Here is a 24,319-nt window from a genome sequence, read left to right as displayed (position 1 = left end):
AAACCCACCAAAACCTGATAGTGCCTATTGAACAGAAAATAGAAACTTACAGTAAAATTAGAAGGAAGATAGAACTTAATAACTAGAAAAATTACAACAAAATAATCAAAATATTATAGGTACTTGGTACTTGTTTATGGTTGAATTCCAAAACATAAAATAAATATTTTTTCAAATATGGCATTCTTTTTGCAAACGTCAAACTCCGGTCTTCTCACCAACAGAGGGGTGTACTTATGTGGGAATACGATTTTTAAAAATGGATTGAATTTAATATTATTTTAGTAATACCGAAAATCCAGTAAAAAGAAATAAATTGATAGAAATTATAAGAGATCCACAAAAAACAAATGCTGTTTGTAAACATTCAATAACAAACTTTTTTTTATACACATAAAAAACAAAACCTTTCCATTTTTTTACTATTGCATTCTCCTCGAATGCAACCCTGGTAGATCGACGAATAAAACATTTATGCTCTTTAATTCTTTTTTACACATTAGATTGAAGATTTTAATATCTACGAACACGCACACCGCAAAGATCTATATTTCTCTGAAAACCGCTCGTAAATCGGTTAAGCCGTTTAGAAGGAGTTCAGTGACATCACATTTACAAAGGAATTGTATTTGTAAAGATGAGACATGAGATAATTAACCCTTCTTTTCTATAGACAATATTATGTAAAAAAATGTGGGTCACAAAAATAATATTTTGCTAACCAAAAACATAATAATTGATTAAACAAATTTACTGATAACATAAAATATCACAGAAGAATAGGAATTGGTTTTTTAAATATATATCCACAGAAATTCTGTAAATATGTATATGACTTTTTTCAGAGAAGATGTGCTTTGCGGAATACAGTTTTAATTATTATTATTTTCCTTAATAAATGTTAACACGAAATATTTTGGGGATTAAGGACATCTATTTAATATTAGATAATTGGGTTTGGATCAGAAACAAGTGCCGATAATTCCGAGTAGGAAGCATTGATATATATGTTTACACTAGATGCAGCACTAAGCCGTCTTGTGTTCCATTCAACCTTAGTTCTGGAACCGAACTTGTAGTGAGTAAACATGAACAGCGTAAATTGACGGATTTCGTAGTGTAGTGGTTAAAACGCTAGACTCACACTCGGAAGGTTCCGGATTCGATTACCGGTGCGAACACAAAAATTAAAAACATGATTTTTCTCAAACCAGGGTATTCTGTACTATAATTTACTACTGTCATTGGGCTTCCCCGCCTGTTGTGGTGCAAAAAAATACAAAAAAATGAGATGTACATCTTTGAATTCACAGTAAACTGGCATAGATAGTTAGTCCTTTTTACTCGTTACTAATTTTTCGGAACATAATTACAAAAAATAATTCCATGAAGTATCATTCCTATTATGTTAGGAAGTAGAATTTTTCTTGTGAGCTTGATTTCTACTAAGAATTTTTTTTAATGTTTTTTATTTGATTATTTTTCCATACATATTTAAGTATACATAGAATTTTATTTACAAAAATACGTTTCAAAAAAATACATCTTAAAATCAAGCTATAACATAATTTGGAAAATATGCCCACAAAGACATCAGCGTCTGAGCGTGGGCCATTCCTTTTTTAATGATTAATAAGTTCAAAGCGTATAAATGTGGTATGACATAACCATGAAAATAAAAGAAAAGAAAAAGAAAAGAATAACCAAATTAACAGCTGATATTACGAAATCGGGATTTATTTGTAGTATGCATTTTATTTTTAATTTTAAAAATTTAAAAACGTGTCTATCTGTTCCTTCCATGCTAATCCAAGACCTCAAACCTACTTTAAACTGTACCAGCGATTTAATGTTATGTAGTTCCTTAGTTAGAAGATTGAAGGATCTTGGACCAACATGTAAGGAGTGCCTCTGTGCGAACTTAGTTCTGCATCCTGGAACTGACAGTACACTATCGGATCTATTGCTAATACGATTTAAATTATTACTAAATAATTCCCTATTTAAGTTAACATATTTCAGGCACTGAAATAAATATAATTAACTAAAACTTTTTAATAGGTCCTAAAGTATATTACTTATCTCTAGATGTCGGCTTCGTGGTTTAATGGTCAGCGCGTTTGCCTACCATTCAAGAGGTCTCGGGTTCGACCCCTGACATGGTTGATATGATTTTTTTTTTTTATTAATAACAAATAAAAAAACAATATAACAACTAAATACATTTTTATAAATTAATCAAATACATATATTTACATTAACGTTTCCCATTACATAAAAGAAATAAACAATTTTTGTGTACATAATTGAAATAAACTAATTTAAAGGGATCTTTTCACACTAGGATATTTCATAGTTCCAGGACTGGTACCTAAAGTGTAAGACTGATCATCTTACCTCCATGTAACAAAAATGGTCAAGATACGCTGCGATTGGTGCACCAATGCAGTGCTATATGCACCATCAGGTGCGGAAAAGGAATGATGATGAGATATATAATTCTTATGTACGTCTGTATGTCACTGAACTCCTCCTAAACGGCTGGACCGATTTTGATGGTTTTTATTTTCGTGTGTTTGAGTGGGTCCCTGGATGGTTAAGATGCACAATTGAACTCGGTAGGTGAAATGAAAAATATTGAAATGTCAAATCGAATGTTTAATGCTTTGTCCTTGCCTTTAATAAATTTGTCTTTAAAGGTGAAAAAAATTATAATCATCTTCCCAATGAACTAAAAACTATTAAAAATAATATATCGATAAATAAATTTAAAGTAAATCTAAACTAATTTTTTGAACACGTGTAAAAACTACATAAATTTTTAATTAGTATGAATGTTTATTGTTTTATGATTTTTCTTTATGTTTTTTTTCTTCTCATGTTCTCGTATTTAAAATTATATAAACTCTTATAAATAAACAACAACAACAGTGTAAGTCACTCTACAAGCACAAGAGTTATTCTCTTTTTTTGGAGAGTCACAGTGATAACATATTCTAGATGTGTAAAAGTAGATATGTATAAATTTTTTTTTAAACATGTACCTTTTTTGAAATTTAATAATAAATAAAAGTAATGAAAAGAAATTTTAAAAATACACTTTGTATACAGTGTATCGAAAATTCGTATTTCGAAAAAACATTTGCTGAACCAGCTAAAAGCAGGCAAGCCGACGTTTGGGCAGGACAACGCCTGTCGGGTCCGCTGGTATAGTATACATAACTTTCAATGAAAACGTAAACACTAAATAACACTAAAATACCTGTCCTATTTTATTTTTCTTAACTATCGAAATTGGATAATCCATTTGATAAATGGTTAAGATTAGAAATATAACGAAAGAGACTTGCAGTCCGACCAATATCATGAAGCGGCTGACCATCGCTGCGTAACAATTTGTCTCAAATGCATGGGTGGAGTCATGACTATTGTAGACTTCGGAACAGCGTTGCCAATGCTAATTTTCCAAATTCCTCAAAAATCTAGATCAAATTACCCAAATGGGGAGAAAACAAAGTCCCGATTCTCCACAAATTCCCCACATAATATCACGAGATAGAAAAAAAAGTTTTTTTTATATATGTATACAATAACATGAAATAAAAACTGGCTAGAATCGTAAGTATAGCGAGGGTCCACCATCGGTAACTTTGCCATTTATGCATATGTAATATTACAATATTTTTTAATTCAAACTAAAAAGACTTAAGGTCTAATCATCGTTGATATTTTGAGGGGACGTTTGTGGTCTTTTAAGAAGAGTTAAAACAAATTTTGTTAACAACCTACATTAGGATTATCTTGCGCTTTTTACCAACAACTTTTAAAAACCATTTTATTTTTTTTACAAAAAACCGTTTTTATTTTGAAAGATAATAAAACAAAACGCAAGCAGTCAATTGTACTAGTACCTAATGTGCTTATTCGACTATCATTGTTTTCATTTTCCGTTAAAAAGGGGTTCTCCGAATTACTATTTGAAGATGATATTGTGTTTCTTTTAAAAAATATCGATTTCATTCATAATAATATTAATGTTTTAATCACTTAATATCAAACTATCGATGTGTTAGCTAAAAATAAAAATTATAAATGTTAGAATTCCCGCATTTTCCCCGCATAATACCAAACCCCACAAAATCCCTAATCGAGTTGAGATTCCCCGCAGTTTGGGGAATTGCCCACAAATTGGCAACCCTGCTTCGGAAGCACATACAGATACACCAATACGCGGCTGTTTGTGTGCGTTTGTTGGCCGTTACTTATGCTGCGTTACATATGCATATGATAACAATTGTGATATACATTAGCATTTACCCGCGACTCGCGCGGTATTTGGGAGAAAATGGTTTGTCAATTCGTTTAACAATAAGAATTTTCCCGGTAATATGATATATTTTTTCGGGACAAAAAGTAGCCTGTATCGATTTCCGGTCCACCAAAAAAACTATTCGTTAGTCTATGGCGACGTAGCATCGTTATTCTGCTTCAATGTTAAATCATTTCTCCACTAAGAATTTCCGAAGGGAATAATATTTTTTCGCAATGGAAAGTGCTTGTGACATTTATCAGTTTTTCGGCTATCTTTATGCAAAAATACATGTCAATTTGTAGTTCCGTTGCAACGTGAAAAAAAAATTCATTTCTCCACTAAGAAGTTTCCCGAGAGAGTGGAATTTTTTTCGGTATGAAAAGTAGGCTATGATAGTTCTCAGTTCTACGGCTACCCTATGCAAAAAAATCACATTAAAACGATGGCTCCGTTGTAACGTGAAAGAATCACACTTTCACATTTATGATATTAGAATGGATTTATAAAGATTCAAACATAGCAGAATGATAAATAAAGTTAACAAATTACAACAGGGATGGAGAATACCTAAAGAAGTCGTTGGCTGGTTTAAGTGGCCATTTTACACACTGCTAGTCATGTGAAATAATTCAGTCAGATGAATCTCTTCACAACAATAAAGGTTTCAGCTCTTTAACTTCACTAAAATAAACAAATGGAAGAATTTTAGAAAAACGGATGTTCAAACATAGGCAAAATTGCGAATGTTACACAGCGTGTAAAGTGGCCACTAAAACCAACCAATGATAGGTCATAAGCCCTGTAAATGCCTAGACTACCATATTCCCCCCGTTAAGGTATTCTCCACCCCTGTTGAAATTTGTTAATCTTAATGACTCTCGCGGGGGTGAAATCCAGTTTTTTGTCTATAAGTATTTGCACAAACTCAAATATTGTGATGAATAAAATGATATCCAAACCAGCTATGGAGCTATGATAATCTCAATATTTTAAATAATCCCACTTCGCCTGTTTATCTGAGAGAGCTCATCCAACCTCTTTCACAACACGGACTATCTCTTCGTTCTAGTAACGAGAGAACCCTTTTAATAGCCTGTCATCGCTCTAATTTTTTTGCCTCCTCTTTCACAGTAGTAGCCGCTCGATTGTGGAATAATCTACCCACTAATGTTAGAGACGCCCCTTCTTTATTTACATTTAAGTCAAGATTGAAATGTCACTATCTAAATATTTAAATTGTTCCTTTATCCTTCTTCTTTCCTTCCCATCCCCTCTCCTCTCTTCATAGTAAAGTGTTATTTGTTTTTATACACATATTTATTTTTGTTAATCTTTGCTTTTAATTTTTGTATAAAATTGTAAGATTCAATATGTCCATGTATTTATAATTTTCTCAAACTGAACGGTTTGGGTAGGTAGGAAGAAATTGCCTTAAGGCAATATGCCCGCCCTTATATGTATATTTATTGTATATGTATATGAAGTGTCAAATAAATAAATAAATAAAATAATCTTAAATTTCCATATGGAATATTCTCCATGTGAAGCTATCTCTGTTACAAAAGATGTGCTTAACTTAATTTGATTTGATAGAACAGGTATCATTTTTAGGGAGCGGCATAAATCTACATACATGTACGAGTGAGTATATATTGTATATTATTATCAAAATGAGTTACTAGTATTACGAAACAGGTTCATGACAATCTGTAAGAGTTGTTTCCATTTCAGATGAAATTTAACAAGTCGTACCTCCGGGTTAACAACTCATTAACAATCGACTCCAAATTATTACCGATTACAGCCATTATAGCACTCTATGATCGAGTGATCTTTGTTTCTGTTTTGTCCCACAATTCCCCTGAGTTGCAAACCTTTCACGCGACAAACTCCGTTTCAGGCATATTTTTCAGAAGTTTTAGACCCTTTAGACCTTAATTAAATTTCTGTGGATAAAAACATATTTTGTACATACTGAAGGTAGTATTTGAACGTTTTTGATATTTTAAAACTCCTTTGTATTTTTTTTTGAGACATGGTCTCCAACTGATAATTAAACGTAGTTATGCAGAAAGCAGCCAGTCCACAATTTTGAACAAATGAGATATTGATGTTATCGGGTGCAGTAAGGTCGATTCTGTATTCAGCTAAAAACAGCCAGACCGCTTTCATACAAAAAAAGTTGCAATGATCACAAAAACTGCATTTCTCAATTCGCAGAAAACACCCACAAGCCTAGAAAAATCTTACAGTACTTTAAAAACCATTACAACTGGTCAAATACATAATTAGATTATTGTTTGTGATGTAAAAAAAACTAGTATATTCATTGTTTATCATTTGCTAAAGTCAAAAACATTCCAGTGGTTGTATAGATTCGATTATTCACCCTTTTCATTTAAGTGCTATTATCTTAGTTTCACTTTTCTATAGCTGGCTGCTTTCTGCATAACTACGTTCAATTAATCAACAAAATTTATGAAATATACCTATATGTTAGCGGCCTCCGTGGTAGTGGTTAAGACGCTTGACTCACACACGGAAGGTTCTGGGTTCGATTCCCGGTGAGAACACAAAAATTTAAATTATATTTTTCTCAAGCCTGGGTGTTCTGTGATGAAATTTACCACTGTAATTGGGCCGCCTGGCCTGTTGTGGTGCAAAAAAAAAACAAAAATAAACCATATTTATTTATTTATTCGCAATATAAATAATGAGGAAGTTCAGTGCTACGAAAAATTTGATATAAAAAAGGTTTTCTTACACACGGAAAAAATTTGAAAATTCATAAAAATACTTTTTAATAAAAATGAACCAGATATTTTAATACGTCCCAGGTAAACACGTGTTAAGAATAGCCATTCCATTTTGTGTTGTGATAGATTTCCGGGATTCGGGTACCCATGTTTAGCGAGATTCTCCTTTTAAATGTCATCGGGCTGATAGAGTTAACATGACATGTTTCTTATTAGTTCATATATATATATATAGTTGTTAATGATTTGATCCAATAAAAATTCAGAGCTGTTATTACAAACAAACTGACAGTTCTATCTTTCTGAACTTAAATTTGATACGTTTTTTTTTGTTCACTATATTTATATTTTAAACTTGCTTCTAACCGAGACTTCGCTCGCGTGGTATTAAGGAGAAATTAGCAAATGAATTCGTTTTGCAGTTTAGCAATAAAAAAAATCGGATAGAATTATATATTTTTTCAGGATTTCATGTAGCCTCTTTCAATTTTCGGTGATCTAACTATAGCTATGCAAAAAAAACGACGGTTTGTTAGTCTATGGCGACGTAGCATCATTGTTCAGTTGTAATATTAATTAATTGTTTTACTAAGAATTTTTCGAAGAAAGTGATTTTTCGGTATGAAAAATATCTTGTGATACTTGTTGGCTTTTCGGCAATCTTTTTGCAAAAAATTACGCCAATTAGTAACTCTGTTGTGACGTAAAATATGAATTCATTTTTCCACTAAGGATTTTACCGGGGGAGCGATTCGGGATAAAAAATAGTATGTAACACTTGTCAGCTCTTTGGATATTCCTATGCAAAAAATCACGGCTATCGGTTACTCCGTTGCCAGGTGAAAGAAACGAACAAACAGAGAAACACCATTTTAATAGGTTACACAGAAAGGCTTTCATTAAAATGTTATTTTTTTGCGTTTACTTATAAACTACTGCATTACTTTATTAGAAATATATAACAAAAACAACTATACTCATAATATAAATGTATTCTAGAATGTCGTTAGCATTTTTTCTTCTTAATTTTATTTTGTATTCTAAATTTGGACCATACTAGTTAATTATCCGCTTCCTCAAATAAAAATGAGGGAGGCTATTATACATTTAGACAAAATTTTATTATCATACCGTGCTCTTGCAACTTTCAGTATCAGGCAGATATTTTTTTTATTTATTTCATTTTCTTTTATTTAGGAAACATACAGTACCGTTACAAAGTTTTATATTTTACACAGTTAGACTTTAGACTCTAGACAGTTAGACTCTTATGGACCAGTGAAGTTTCCATATTATAAAGTAATTATATGTAAGGTTATTAATTAATGTACAAAAAAGAGAAGGAAAAAAAACATAAATAGAAGTTGTTTAAAAATAAAATTAAAGCAAAAAATAAAGAAAATTTGTAAAAGTAATTAAAAGTTAAGAATTAAAATAAAGAATGAAAAACATGCTCAGATTTAAAAATAAAATTAAATAATAGTAACATTTTTTTAAAAAGGAAAAACATAAATATACAAATACATATTTTAAGGGATTCAAAGAAACGATGAGACGAATCTTTAAAGAATCTTTAAATAAGAAAATAAATTTAAGTCAATTTAAAAACATCTTCAAAATTAATGACACATAATAAGAGCAGCAATATATTGATTTTACATACATATACAATATAAGTAATTAAAAGTAGTTTAAAAGTATAAAAACATGTCATATATTAAGTATTTAGGAAACTGTTTTGATAGAAAAAAGGTGTACGATTTCTGGTTCAGGGTGATCTCATTGTATTTCTCACTAAGTCTGAAACCCCATGCAACGAGAAGTTTACTAACAAAATCCGCGACCCGAGGACAGGTATATAAACAGACGCAGATCAGATCTCGCTATCATTTTAATTGTAGTGCAGTAAGATGAAAGGTGTTGGTGTTTTAGTTCTAACATTGTGTGCTGTGACACTTGGATCCCCAAATGGACATGGGGGTATGTACAAACAAAACTAGTTGCTAACCGGATGTGGTGACAAACACGAACTATTCGATTGTGATTAAACTTATCAATGTAATTTAAATATTTATTCAATGATTATGTAGGTACACACCTTTGAGTTTTTAGTGTCGTTAAAGTTTGTAAATAACATTATGTGATATTCGGTGGCTTAAAAATATCACACGGCCTAGCTACAAATCTATTCTAAGAAATATATAAAAGGATCTAGGGCTTTCACAAACAGAAAAGTGGATGCGAGAATTGTATTATTGAAATTAAATAATTAATAGTTATCTGAGTTTTCATTTTTTCAATTGATGATTGACCGATCTTTCCGCGTTGATTTATTTCATATCTTGCTCAAACTCTTTCCATAAAGTTCATTTTCACTAATTATTCTTATGAGAACGTTTGAAACTGTCCATAATATTAGTAACTTTTGTTATTCCTGAATATTTATAAAATTCCAAGAATAATAAACAATCTTATCAACTTTTCTAATGCAGGTATTTTTCTTAAATGGAAAATGTTTGCCAGTGAAAGCACTCACTTCACATTCCCGAAAGCCACTTTTTGTCGAAAATGTAGTAACTTTATTTTTTATCTTCCTATTTCATAATCCGTAATTTTAACCGAATTAAACACCTTTCATTAATTATTTACAATGAAAATGATGGAAAGAAAAGCTTACTATTAACCATAACGTTCAAAGTTTTATTTTTAATTTTAAAGTCGACTGCCTTCGCCACAAAATACTTCTATTTTACTTTGTATTGCTTTTGATTTTTTATAAAATAAAAACTTTGTTGTTGTTGAAAACAAAAATACATTAAAACACAACTTACTGTACTTTCGGAAACGAAACTTTCGGTTTTGTATCACCCTTCGATTACAGGAGTGCTCTCCCGAAACTATAGTAGTAGGTTCTTTTAATATATAAAACGTTTGTGACACTAATAAGATTTGAGAGCGGGATCAAATCGAATCAAGAGACATTATATTTAATTATATAAAAAAACGAAAATACTATATCACATAAAGCGCCAAAATGCCCGACAATTTATTGTAATGTTTATCAACCGAAAATATGTAACGACTTCATAACATATAAACATTTAATATTATGTAGGTATTTTGATTATTTTATCTGTGAAAGAGGTTTACTATCTGAACTAGACATATAATATATATTATATGTAATTTAGGTGTTTATTAATCTAAAAACCATTATCATGTCGAAAACATTGGGTTTGGCATATTGTTTATAAAAAGTGTTTTGATTTTATATTCCATAATGAAGGATGAGTAAAGAATTTCATCCACCTCGTGGCATAGTTGTTAGTTAAGAGCCACTGTGTATGTAGTCACGGGTTCGATTCCCGACAATGTTTACACTAAACTGAAACAGCGTTTTTTCACTACAATATTATAGTCCATTAGACTGACGAGTGGATGGTGTTATGCAAAAATTTATCATGCACAATCAGGTGTAGATAAGATGAATGAAAAGTGATTTTTTTATTTTGTAAAGACGAAATTACCAATGAATGGTTATGAACTTATTTGATAAAGCAAAAATTATAATAATAAATATTTGCGTTCTTATGATTTACCCAAATATTTCAATTTTAGAGGATATTATAGTCCTTAAAATATAGCTTGATTAGAATGACAGCTGTCAAACTAATTTCATTAGTGATGGGAAATTACTGATCACTGATCAAATCGATTTTATCAGTTATTTCATGCAATCATGAAACTCTGTTTCCGAAAATTGATATAAAAAACGCAAAAACAAGCCTATTATAGTGTGTTCAACACAATTATTTACCAAAAAATGAGACATTTATATTTTTTCCATGAACAACATCAAATTAATTATTTTTTTATTCGATCAATTTGTCCCATCTCTTACGTTTTAGCAAAGTTATGTAACCTTGTAAGAACGTCGTTAATAATTAGGTTTATTTTAGTTTTCTTTTAGTTTTAAAGCTGATTTTATATATTGATGTTGATTTATGTTTCAAGCATTGTATTAAAAAAATAAATTAACACGCCAGATACAAATGATTTTTCGTATGTCAATATAAATAACTCCTTTGACGTTACTACAAAGTTATGTCGTTACTTTTTCTGACAACTGTCATTCTAATCATGTTACATTTTAAGGACTATAGTAAATATATTGTTTAATTCCTACTCCAAGTCCAATCTTTAAAAAAGCCCTAGAAAACTCTTTGAAAAGAGTGAATATTAACGGCACACATATCAACCATATAAGATATGCATATGACACTGTCATCTTGGTTGATAACATTGCTAGCCTTCAAGAACTCCTTATTAAAATAAATGATGCAGGAGAGGAATTGGGCTTAACCATAAACATCCTAAAGACGAAGTTTGTCAGAGCAGACTACTACATTATTCTACGGCTAGGAAATGAACTATTAGAGATGGTGGACCAATTTAAATACCTCGACAGTATTATTACAAAGTCTTTAGACACAAATATGGAGCTGAAATGCAGTATCGAAATAGCTTGTAGCACATTCAACAACATGAAAACAATATTCTTCAATGATTAATTGAATTTAAAACTTATTCAGACAATGGTGAACTGTTATGTTTGACGTGTTCTATCGTATGGCTCAGAAGCCTGGACTTGGATGGCACACACTATGAACCGATTGAAGGTATTCGAGATGTGGCTTCACAGAAGAATGCTTTGTATACCGTGGACAGATTTGGTCAGCAACGTAGAGGTCCAGAAGAGAGCTAATTACGACAGACAGTTGTTAAAATGTATAAACGTCCGAAAAATCTCCTATCTGGGTCACATCCTGGGTGGAGACAAATATCAAAACCTCCAACTTATACTTATGAGCAAGATTGAGAGACAACGTGGACCTGGCAGAAGCCAAACGTCTTGGCTGCGCAACATAAGACACTGGGCCGGAATTAGACGTGTGGAAGAGTTGTTCCGGCAGCGCAAGACATGAGGCCTTTTTAGAAATGATTGCTAACGTCGGGGACACCTGATGGGAATCGGGTTTTGATATAGCTGGGTTCAAACATCGGACCTTTGATCTGTGAGTCCACGACACTAGTCATGGGACCACAACCCGGTTTGGAATAGATATAACATGGTCATAGTTGATACGTCTGTTAATTTTTTTCTTTAACAACACATTTTTTACATTGACTAAACGAGTTCATGCAGAATAAATGGATTTAAAAGCAATGGAAATTATATCATTATAAAAGTATAAAAAGTAGATGCATAAGCATCCAGAAGTACTCCACAAATATAAATAGCAAAAAAAATATAATAGCAGTATATATTACACACTGAGGAGATAAAAATAAAAGTAAAAAAAGAGCATTGCGAAAAGGAGGAGTTTGAGGACATAAAATGGATTGAGAAGATGGATTTTTACAATAAAATTGACCAATTCCATTCAGTTTTCAAATTACATAAGCGCAGTAAAATATACATACATTAATTGTACATTTTATTAAATGTTATTAAATATTTGTATATAATCACTTACTGACTTTTTTACTTCCACCGGTTTCCAGACGTACCCGTTTCTTCGTCGGGACACCAATTAAACCAACATACAAAACCCACTATACACCTTCACCACAGTTGTTGCACAAAAATATAAAACCAACATGCCATGCATTTTCATAGGCAACCCTTCCTACTGATTAGGTTATGAAAATATTTTATGTTGTGGAAGAAATAGTTGAAAAAAGAGGGAGGGATGTGAGTTAAATAGGTATAGGGTGACCATTACAGTGGAACATCGTATAATGGAATAAGTATAAAGAAAGGCTGTTCGATTATTGATCAAAGGACCATTATTTTTTAAAGCTCTCCTAATGTGAAATATTTCCATATAATTTGATTTTAAAGTTTTATTATCTGTATGTAAAATTTTAACTACCGTGGCTTTATTAAAGTCATGATTAAAAATTATTTGCGAATTCCGAGAAATATTTATTGTAAAGCCACCTAAAGTGTTCTTTACACGAATATCAACATTTTTTATGTTCGTCCAACGTAAACTGAAGGACAAGAATTGCATTTTAATTTGTAAACACCTGAAGTATTCAATAAACTATCTTTATCTTTATTATAAACCAATAATTTACTGTAAGTGGTTATACACAAATATTTAATAACATTTGGGAGAATGTTTGACCACAAAGTTAAAGCTTTGAAGATTAATAATAATTATACATTGATAAACATTGGCCACTTTTAAGAATCGCCTGGAACATTATTTACGGTGTTTCAGAGCCAAACTTCAGAGGAACGAATGGTAAACTTTAAAAAATATCCTGAGATTTTTTTTTCGGAAACTACTTTTTTATTAATAATTTTAAATAAGAGAGAACCCTCAATGTATCGGACTAACACCCCTTCGCTACCCAGGGGCTTCACTAGTCCAGGTCCTGTGCGTATTGCTTCGTAGGGCAATTTTTTTTTCTCCAATTTTTTTGATTTTTAAAAAGTCTTAAAATGCGATATTCATTAAAATATTTTTAAAATTACAATATAAACAATGTTTCTCTGAAGTTCGCTGTATTCCCCTGAAAAACCGTGTCTATAGTTAGAACCACAGATATGTTAGGTTAGAAAGAACCCTTACTTCCTTCAATTTTATTTTTTCCTTTTCTTTCCTGGAACCTCTTCCTGTCTCCTTCCAAACTCATTACCTAACCCCACATTCCTTCTCATGAATTGTGTAAAACAGAAGTATTTTTATTATAACAATAAGTTTATATGTGAAAGCTCTATCACCCCGTTAAAAACACATGAAATTTGAAAATCAGTAATTGTGTATTTTGAAAAAAAAAAGTACAAATTTGACCAATCTGATTTTTAGTTGACTATAAGATCAATCTTTTACCAAAAAGCTTTCCAAAATTCATACATTTTTTCTACTTCAAGTCTCAAACAATGAAATATATATCTCGTTTTAAAGTATTTTTTTAAAAATATGTTGTAGAATTTCGTGTTCAAAAATCTGAATGGGAATTGTCATATCATAATAATATATTTTACTACATAAAATATTTAATACAACTTTAATTTAAGAGCTCACAAGGACAACCTGTTCTGAAGAGGACTGAACATGCTATTTTTAGTTGTCATTGTTCACATGTCATTTTGAATTCTTCAAATTTATTTTTATTGGTGTCTTGTACGTAGCTTATTCCAATCCTTTATCAATATAACAAAATATTTGAGAAAAAAAAGGTAATTCATGCATCCTAAGATTTTGAATATTTAATATTAATTATATTTTACAGCATACGTACATATTATTTGTAGATAATGTTTAATGTTTATGTGTGAAGATAGAATCATGTGATAAAATCATAATGTGATTTATTTTATTGTGCGAGCAAAAGCAAATTTCAAACTCCACCCAAAGAAAATATGCATTGTTAAACATGCCTAATCCATTAAGTCTTCTCTCACTGATTTTTCAGAGATGAAAAACCTTTTTTATTTTAAACTCGTGTTTAAAAAACTATTTTAACTTAAAAGACATTTTAAAAATTTAGTCATGAATAAAAAACTTATTCAGAATACAATAAGGAACTTCAGCGCTACCGGCAAATGGATACAAAAAATGTTTTCTTACGCGCGATAAAAATTAGAGCGTTTAAATGGGAAATATCGGGTTTTTTTACATTTTTAAAGTAACCAAGGTCAATGTCAATGTCTGTCCAATAAAAAAAATTGGCAATTATTATTATAAATATTAGTAGGTTAAAAAACATTTTTAAATTTGTAATTTTGAATATCCGCAAAAACGTTCATACCATTGGCCGCGCCCCTACGCGCCGTCACGATGTATGTTTATTTGTTCCTGCCATTCAAATTTGTTTCGAACATTGTCACGAATCTTGACGTCAAAACTACCACGGCCAAACATGTTGCGTTTTTCTAGCAACGTATTTTAATTGAATTTCTTTCTTACATTTATGTATGAAAACATTTCTCCACAATATCCATACTGATTTCAAAAATATAATTAAATATTCTAAATCCATTTCATATATTTTTATCGGTATTCGTAGTATGTGATATTTCCCTATTATGGGGCAAATTTTCGTGAAAATGTAATAAAAACACATTAAAAAATGTTTTGACAAAAACGACTAAAAAAACTACTTTGAACGACGTCACTAGTTCATTTGAATCAACCAATGATAAGTAAGTTATGGAAGAGTTCCGGTTTGCTTACTGTCAGCTTCAAGAAGAAGCGAAAGAGAACTTAAGCCGTCACACGCGGAGTAATTTCAGAAATACAAAACTTTGCGCTGATAAAAAGATACATAAAAAAAAAACATTTTTTTGCTTAGTTTAACACGTAAAGCCCGATGGTCCAAAAAATAACACGAGTGGCGATGTGGGTACTTACAGACCCAATTTAAAAAGTCGCTTTTTGGGCCGGTTCTGTTTTTTTTTATTAAAAAAAAAAATGAAATGTACATTAAGGCAGTGAGATGACATGTCATAAGGTTTTTTTTGTGAGATTTCTCACGTTTTTTCTTATTATAATTAAAAATATTAAAGCGACGTAAATATCCTTTAATAGTGTATTGACAAATAAAAAAACAAAACAAAAAACACTGAACTTTCTCATTGTTTACATTGTCAGTTCAAAATACGGCTTTATTTGTGTGAATCTTACTTTTAAATTATTGGGTATGTTGCAAACATGACAACCTCTACTTGAGTATTGCAAAGTTGGCAATCTCCAAAATCAAATTAATTATTTCACTGTGGTTTCTTGAGATATTCATGATTATTTCATTAATAAGACGTAAAATATATAATGCTTGTAATAAATATTGAAAATATTTTAAAAAGTTGAAGCTACTATTGTATCAGTTTTTTGTGATATGCATAAAATAAAGAAACATAGATTTTGCCGGGTTCGCCTCTCATGTGTCCGAGTTGACAAAGAATACAGTTCCGAGTGCGAAATAGAACTGAAATTCCGGACGAGTGTTTTCGACGGAATGGCTAATCTCAGCTCAGATAAAAATCCTAAAAAAAGTCATTGAGTCCGCTCAAGTAAGATATTGTCGCTTCGCCTATCATGCATGAGATTCAAAGTTCGAGTCGAGACAGGATCGATTTAAATATTTATTTTAAAGATGATTGCTTTGAACAATGTTTTGAGTATGTCCAAACACTTGCAGACTGGCTGGATTTCCTCCCTAAGGAGTTGTTCATATTTAAATTTGTTGCAACAGAGAGGGAAAACATTTTTGAGAAGAGAATATGGGAGGTATTTAAGGGCTTATGACCTGTCGTTGGCTGGTTTAAAAGGCCACTTTACACACTTTACACACATTCTCCATTCTGCCTATGTTTGAACATCCGCATTTTCTCAACTCTACCATTTGTTGACTTTTGTGAAGTAAAAGAGCTGAAACATTTGTCATGTGGGTGAGATTTATCCGGCTGAACCAATTAACCTACTAGGCAACGCCTGAAAACAATTTTCCCATTTTTATACTTCTTCTTTTACCAGGTAGTTAATTCAACAATAAAATTGAACTGATCTCCGTACCTTCGCGTATCTCAATGCATTACTTTATGCACAATTGGTTGCGAATGGCTTTATAACATATTTTGTAATTTGTAAGATTCGACAAATGCTTGTTTTTTTCTATGATTGGAACTCAATAGTTGACTCACGACCCCTGATATAAGCTTGCCCTTGACCATCCCCAACATAAATACAGAACATTCTTTTTTTAATACCTGTGATTCAAAAGAACATGTTTTTATCTTCGCACACACGTAGACAATAATTAAAATGGAATTCAATATCAAATGGATATGAAATTAACATGCGATCAATTACGGCATTTTCTTTAACACAATATCCGCTTCATTTATAACTTGTAATACGCAATCACACACTAGATAAGTATTACTTATAATTGTTCATATTATCTTTTTATCGGTTTCTTTAATTTACATAAAACAATTGCGAAATAACGCTCGCTTCCGCTAGAACTTTGCGATGATTGAAATATTTAAAACAAATGTTCCATAGAAAATGAAAATATCTACTTTATGCATACGTACGAGGTTTCAGAATGTACGAGTAGATTCCGTTTGTACTTCTTGTCATTTCGCGCAAGCGTGGTACTTACCCTGACCAATTGAGGAGTGTTTTAACAAAGCGAAATATCTACAAAATGTAAATTTTTATCAAAATGTAAAATCAAAATAAAACTATTACGAATTTAAATAAAATAAAAATAACGTTTTACAGATAAATCAAATCCTTACACATGTACTAAAATCAACAGTGTAGAATCAGTAAAATTATTTGTAAAATTGTTCTAAATTCGCGAATTTTCACAAAAAAGAAATATATACATATTTTTGTGATAGGAATGTATGGAAAATTGATTTATGTTAGGAATTAAATAAGTTTACTTTCGCATAAAATAATTTAAAACTGATTTTTTGTAAAATTATATGCCTACTGACATATCCACGAGTAAGTACCCATGTAAATATACACATTTAGGTATTTATTTCCCATATATTTTTTACATACATAATCGCACAAATAAAGTGATAACAAAATATATTACAAAAAATATTATTTTATTTTTATTATTATTATTTCACTTCTTTTTTCTTGGCCTAAATCATGTTTAGTTTGTGATTTTTTTTCAATTTTAAAAAACTTAACACCCTAAAAAATATGTAGATATTTTGCTTTGTGAAAACTCTATGTAGTGTAGTTATTTCGTTTTGTGAAAATTCACGATATTTGAACTGCTACAATTTGTATAGTTTTTTTAATGTTTTATTTCACCAATCGATAAAGCTCACATGGAAGAACCCATTTCAATAAAACGCATTTGTTTTTTTTTGTGTAGAAATTTCACTTAGTGAAAACGGTCCTCAATTGAGAAGGAGTTGACTCAGAAGTTAGCTGAGTGTTGGGTACGCTTCATGGTGTCACTTTCCTCTTTTCCTCAATCTAATAAAGTACATTTATGTACGCCACGGCTATCAGATCACGGACAACACCTTCAGGAAACTTTTCTCCTTAGGCAACAAGCTATTTATCCTTGTGGGTACTGCCAAGCAGACTTAAGTCCTCAAATTTGAAGTATCATTGTCGTTAACCTATAACCAAACAAATCTAAAAATAAGTTTTATATTTATATTATTTTTTTCATCAAATAAATGATCAAATAAACGATTTTACCTTATAGACAGTTGAAGATAATTCTATTAACTTTCCATTGTGATCCAGTGGTAGAAACGAGCACAGTCTTACAACAATGCGTGACTTTAACCGTCCAAATAAGCGTATTCATATTGAGAATTGTTTGTATATAACCACTTATCGACTTCTTTATGACTACCGGTTTCAAGATGTACCCGTCTCTTCGTCAGAACACTAATAACACTAACTTTTAAAACCCACTATACACTTTCACCACAGTAGTCGGACAAAAATTTAAAACCCGAATGCAGCACGCTTGCTGATAGGACTTATATTATGAGAAGTCAACACCAACATACGCTGATTATAATTTTAAACATTAAAACTATATTTACTTATGTAATTTTTCCTATTTGTCCCTTTATAACAATATTATCTTATAATATATATATATTTTTCTTTTTACAGGTATAATATCATCATTAGAGAGCTTCTTTTCTCAAGGAGGTCATGGAGGTCTTGGAGGAATTAAGCAAGGCTCCTTTGCGGGGTCTGGAAGTTTCTCAGAATCCAGTGCATCCAGCTTCTCTGCCTCTAAAGCGGGTAGTTTTAGCTTTGGGGGATCTGGAACACCTCCGGGAGGAGTAGCCAGTGGGGCATTAGCGAATGCCGGGAGTGGATCGTTTCCTGGTGCGTCAAGTATGTCATTTGCAGGCGCCGGAACTGGTTCTTTTGCCGGAAGCGGATCACACGCTGGTGCTGGAAACGAAGGGAATTCTGATTCAGGAAATTCTGGAAATGGAGGTCTCTCTGGAGCCGCAAATGGGGCATACTTAGGAGCTGGAAATGGAGCATTCTCTGGACCCGGAAATGGAGGATATTCTGGATCAACGAACGGAGGGTACTCCGGAGGTGGAAGTGGAGCTGGTGTTAGTATAGGTGGAGAATCCGGAACTGGTTCCAAATTATCTCATGCTACTGTACCTGCTTACGGAAGTGAAATATCGCCACTAGGTTCAAATAGTGCTGCATTTGATTCAAAAACTAATTATGGAGGAGCGTTTTCTTCTTCTGGTCACAACGGGCAAAATGTTAACGGAAATCAACAAAATTCTGGATCAATCGGTATTGATATTGGTTTTTCGGGACAAAATGCAAATACTCATGGAAGCCGTTTATCAGGCTCTAGTGGTTATGGAGTTGATACTGGATATTCTGGATCCAAAGGAATCAATCAAGGAAGTACTGTAACACCGGGTTCAGGTGGACTGAATTTTAATGTTGGTTTAAAGGAATCAAATCAAAACAACCACAACCGTGGTATAACCTCTGGTTATTCGGGATATGGTAATGATGCTGGATATACTGGATCAAAGGGAAGTAATCATGGAAGTACCTTATCAGCAGATATAGGTGGACTAACTATTGATGTTGGCTTAACTGGGATAAATGGAAAAACAGATGGCAGTAGCATATCGTCAGGTTCTTCCGGATATGGTATCGATGCTGGATATACTGGATCAAAAGGAATCAATCATGATAGTACATTAACTTCTGGTCCAGGTGGGCTAAATATTAATGTTGGATTAGTTAATTCAAATGGTAAAAATCATGGCAGCAGTGTGTCATCAGGGTCTTCTGGGTATGATTTTGATGGGCATACTGGATCTAAGGGAAGCAATCATGAAGGTGCTTTAAATTCTGGTTCAGGTGGACTAAATATTAATGTTGGATTGATGAATTCAAATGGAAACAATCAGGGTAGTAGCGTATCCACAGGATCTTCTGGATACGGTTTTGATGGGTATACTGCATCAAAGGGAGGTAATCATGAAAGTACCTCGGGTTCAGAAGGAGTTAATGTAAATATTGGATTGGCAAATTCGAATGGAAAAAATCAGGGTAGCAGCATATCTTCGGGATCTGGATATGGTTATGATGGATATACTGGATTAAACGGAAATAATCATGAAAGTACCTCTGGGTCTGGTGGACTTAATATCAATGTTGGATTAACGAACCTAAATGGAAAAAATCAGGGCAGCAGCGTGTCTTCAGGTTATTCGGGATATGGTAATGATGGCTATACTGGATATACTGCATTAAAAGACAATAATCATGGAAACACTGTTCCGGCAGGTCTTGGTGGACTTACTATTGATGTTGGATTGGCAGGATTGAACGGAAAAACTCAAGGCAGTACCATATCATCAGGTTCTTCAGGATATGGTGATGCTAGTTACGGTGGATCAAAAGGAAGTAACCATGGAAGCACCTTATCAACAAATGTAGGTGGGCTTACATTTGATGTAGGATTATCTGAATCACATGGAAATACTCATCACGGAGGTCATTCAGGGTCAAGCAAAGTCGGGATTGAATCTGGTTACTCTGGAGCAAAAGAAAACACTTACAATACCGGTGGTTTTGGTATTGAAGCTGGATATTCTGGATCAAAGGGAACTAGGCATGGAAGTACTGTATCATCCGGTAACGGTGAAAGTATTTACGGTATTGGATTAACAGAATCTAAAAAATCTTCCCATGGTAGCAACGCATCTTCAGGATCAAGTGGAGTTGACATAAATGTTGGATTATATGGGTCTAACAAACAAAAACATGGATCTAGTTCAACAGCTGGACACTCAGTGAACACCCTTAAACCAGGAAAATATACAGGAAACTCTGTCATTGGAATTGAAGCTTCTGGTGGGTCCCTTTCTAATACTTATGGTGGTTCTGCAGTTTCATCAAATAATGGTTATCCAGTATCAGGACCCCCTGTTTCCGGCGGAGAAATCGATGTTGGTGCTTCTGGAGCAAATGCAAACACTTACGGTGGCGTTCAAGGAACAGCTCTTACGGGTAGTGGACCAGATGCCGGATACGGAATAAGTTCTTCCGGGGCATCAGCACAAGGAGGGTCCTATTCGGGACCCTCTTCTTATGATGTAGGACTTCCGATTTCAGGTCCTAGTGGTGGTCAAGGTGTTGGCCTTGATATTGGCGCTTCTGGGTTCAAAGGAAGCGGATACGGGGGCGATATGGCAACAGGTTTTGGTGCTCAAGATTCGAGTGCATTTGGCGTTGGTCCCAGTGGGGCTTCAAATGGCGCTTATATTGGAGGTACATCTCATAACAAAGAAATCTCTGTTTTAAGTAAACCTAGCACTGGAAATATTGGTATTGGTGTTCATTTTTCTGATTCAAAAAATAGTGGAACATCAGGTAGTCATACAGTAAGTGAACATTCAAGTCAACCAGAAAAATATTCAGGATCATTTGGAGGAACAACAGGACTTCTATCACCTTCAACACCAACAGCTTTTAATAATAATGTTATACCTGATGGATCTGTTGGGGTATATGGATCGATGACACATGCATCAGGATCTGGTTCTACAACGTCTAGCTATAAACCACATTCTTCGCAACCTGGTAAATATACTGGAAATTTTGGCGGAGCACCGGGTATATTGGGAAACCAAGAAAAAGAAGGATTTGCTGTCAATAAAAATACTGGAACGACTTCCTATGGGACAACTGGAGTATCAACCGGAACATTGACAAGTAATATAGGATCTAGTGTTCATGGTACTGGTTCTCAACATCATACTGGAAATATTTTAGAAACTCACAAAAATCACCAATCTAATAGTAACACACCATCAAGTGGACAAGTTGGTTTTGGTGTTTCAACAGGAATAAACACACATCATAATAATGGTTATCAATCAAATCTTAACATCGATACACAAATTCCATCTTTTAGTTATGATAATGGTGCTAGTAATAGTCCAAGTTCATCCACGTATGGGGGAACTTCAAGTATTGGAGGACAATATGATTCTAATGTCCACGGAATGAAAGTAATTCATGCAACTAATAAGAATGACGGTTTTTATAACAACGGATATGGTGTAAGTGGATTAGACTCACACTCAACATCTGGGAGTGGAAGTATCGGAACAGGCCTTTATCTCGGAAGTTCAGTACACAAAGACGGCAGTTACGACTCACAAACTTCTACGCAGCATGCATTAGGCAGCGGTAGTTATGGCATAAGTTCTACAGGTAATAACAAACATGAAAGTATGATAGGTTCTGGAAAATATACTGGTAGTTTTGGTGGAGCTCCTGGAATTTTGGGAAATCAAGAAAAACCAGGATATGCTCTAACCAGTCAACATAAAGAAACTTTAATCGCACCTCAAACAACTACCATTAAAGTAACCGGAGTCGTTGGAAATCACGATCATTACGACGGTAGTTTTGGAGGTGCTCCCGGTGTGATAACCGCTACTGGACCAGCATCAAATTATCCTAGTGTGAATGTGGGATCAGGATCTGGAGTTAGTGGAGTATCGGGAATACACTATCAGGGAGGTGCTCTTACCCAAAGCAAGGGAGGAAATTTACAAGGAAGTGACATTAGCCAACAGTCTTGTGTCAGTTGCGGCTCATCCTTACATGATGATAGTGCTCATAAATTAAGTGGCTCGGTGGGTGTTTCTGGGGTTCATTCTGGAGCTGGTGCAGCATCAGGTGCAGGAGGATATGGAGGTGACGCAACTCACGGTTCCAATAATCCAACTGGTATAATGGGCGGTGTTTTTGGATTGTTGAAAGATTTTGGATTGGGAACATCTGGTGCTGGAGCAGGAAGCCATGCATCTTCGTCTAGCCAATCAGGCTCTTTCGGAGGAGTATATTCCGGCAGCGTCGCTTCATCCCATGCCAGTGCCAGTGCCAGTTCTGCTGCACACACGGGTAAATACTTTAGATTTTTTTTCGAGTAAATTAAAATTCTTTATGGTAGATCATTGCATATAACACAGTATTGGTGCAACGGATTGTAATTTTATGAAAGTATGACGAATAGTTGAACACTTTCATAAAAACTAAATTATTAAAATTACGTAAGAATTATTCAACAAACAAACCATCACGCTGTTTCTTGTAAGGGTAGGCAGAGACGATGAGAACACCATATCACTCTGTCTTTGCATACAGATCTCACTTGCCCTACATACATACTCGTACATCTTCTCATGCACGCGAGCCGATTATTTCTACTTTTGACATGTCCATCTTTAAGTGTTTGTTGGATTTGGTCATTCAATATCTTTCTCGGTCTTCCTCTATTTCTGCATCCATCAATATTCGCGTAGTAAATATTTTTATATAATAACGAATTTCGTTAAATTACAAGTGAGACAAAAGAATACCTAATTATAACTTTTGTGTAAACTTAGTATTATAGTAATATTTTTTCCTTAGATTTTTCCTTGTATTTATACATTAAGTTATTATGAATTTAAAGACCCTTTTGGCGTTTAAAAAAATACTTTTTCACCTACTTCAAAACTACTTTTTCAAGTATTTGTTAACATTTTTAAGGTATTATCAAAGTTTACTTGCAAAGTATTTAAAAAGAAAAGTATTCGAATTTTCAATACATCCTAGCTACAGGAAAACAGTTTTCTTTTCATGATGAAACCTTTCCGTGGATATAAAAAACGCACAACGATCAAACATAAATATATCTTGTAGTTTAATATTATTTACTATTTACCACATTATTTAGGTAATTCAGTTACTTAATTTATTTCCTTGTGTTACAGGTTATGGTGGATGAGATCATTGCGGGTCAAGCCAAACAGACAACATATTACGTGGATGTTATTTTTGAAAACTCGAAGCACGTTTTAGAATTAAGTTTAAATGTGATAATATTTATACAATTTTATACAAAAAAAAATAAACCCAAAAAAAATCTTTGTAAGTTATTTTTATTCATATTCAAGAAATTGTGACTTATAATCTGAAATTAAGATTTGAGTAGTATAAAACAAATATTCAACTTTTTTTTCCTACGACGAAAAATACATTATAAGTTTTTTTAACTACACACTTACGCTCAAGAGGTATTTACAAAAAAAACATATGCACAAACGTGGTAAATAATCATTTAAAAAATATGTGTAAAAACCAAAAAAGCATGCCGTACCTAAATATTCAATATAACATAC

General features: G+C 32.8%; 1 protein-coding gene across 1 annotated transcript; it reads left to right on the top strand.

The window, feature by feature from the left end:
• The first annotated feature begins 8,864 nt into the window (after positions 1-8,864).
• Positions 8,865-24,067, top strand: LOC148273566 (uncharacterized). Its single transcript, XM_088238530.1, has 3 exons — positions 8,865-9,048; positions 18,756-23,057; positions 23,912-24,067. The coding sequence occupies exons 1-3, from the start codon at positions 8,979-8,981 to the stop codon at positions 23,923-23,925; spliced, it is 4,386 nt and encodes a 1,461-aa protein (XP_088094656.1). The 5' UTR covers positions 8,865-8,978; the 3' UTR covers positions 23,926-24,067.
• Positions 24,068-24,319: the final 252 nt, after the last annotated feature.

Source organism: Micrasema longulum, unplaced genomic scaffold (genome assembly GCF_059751315.1).
Source record: "Micrasema longulum isolate JH-2025_06_02 unplaced genomic scaffold, ASM5975131v1 h1tg001914l, whole genome shotgun sequence".
NCBI lineage: Eukaryota > Metazoa > Arthropoda > Insecta > Trichoptera > Brachycentridae > Micrasema > Micrasema longulum.
This window is presented reverse-complemented; position numbering and strand designations above follow the sequence as displayed.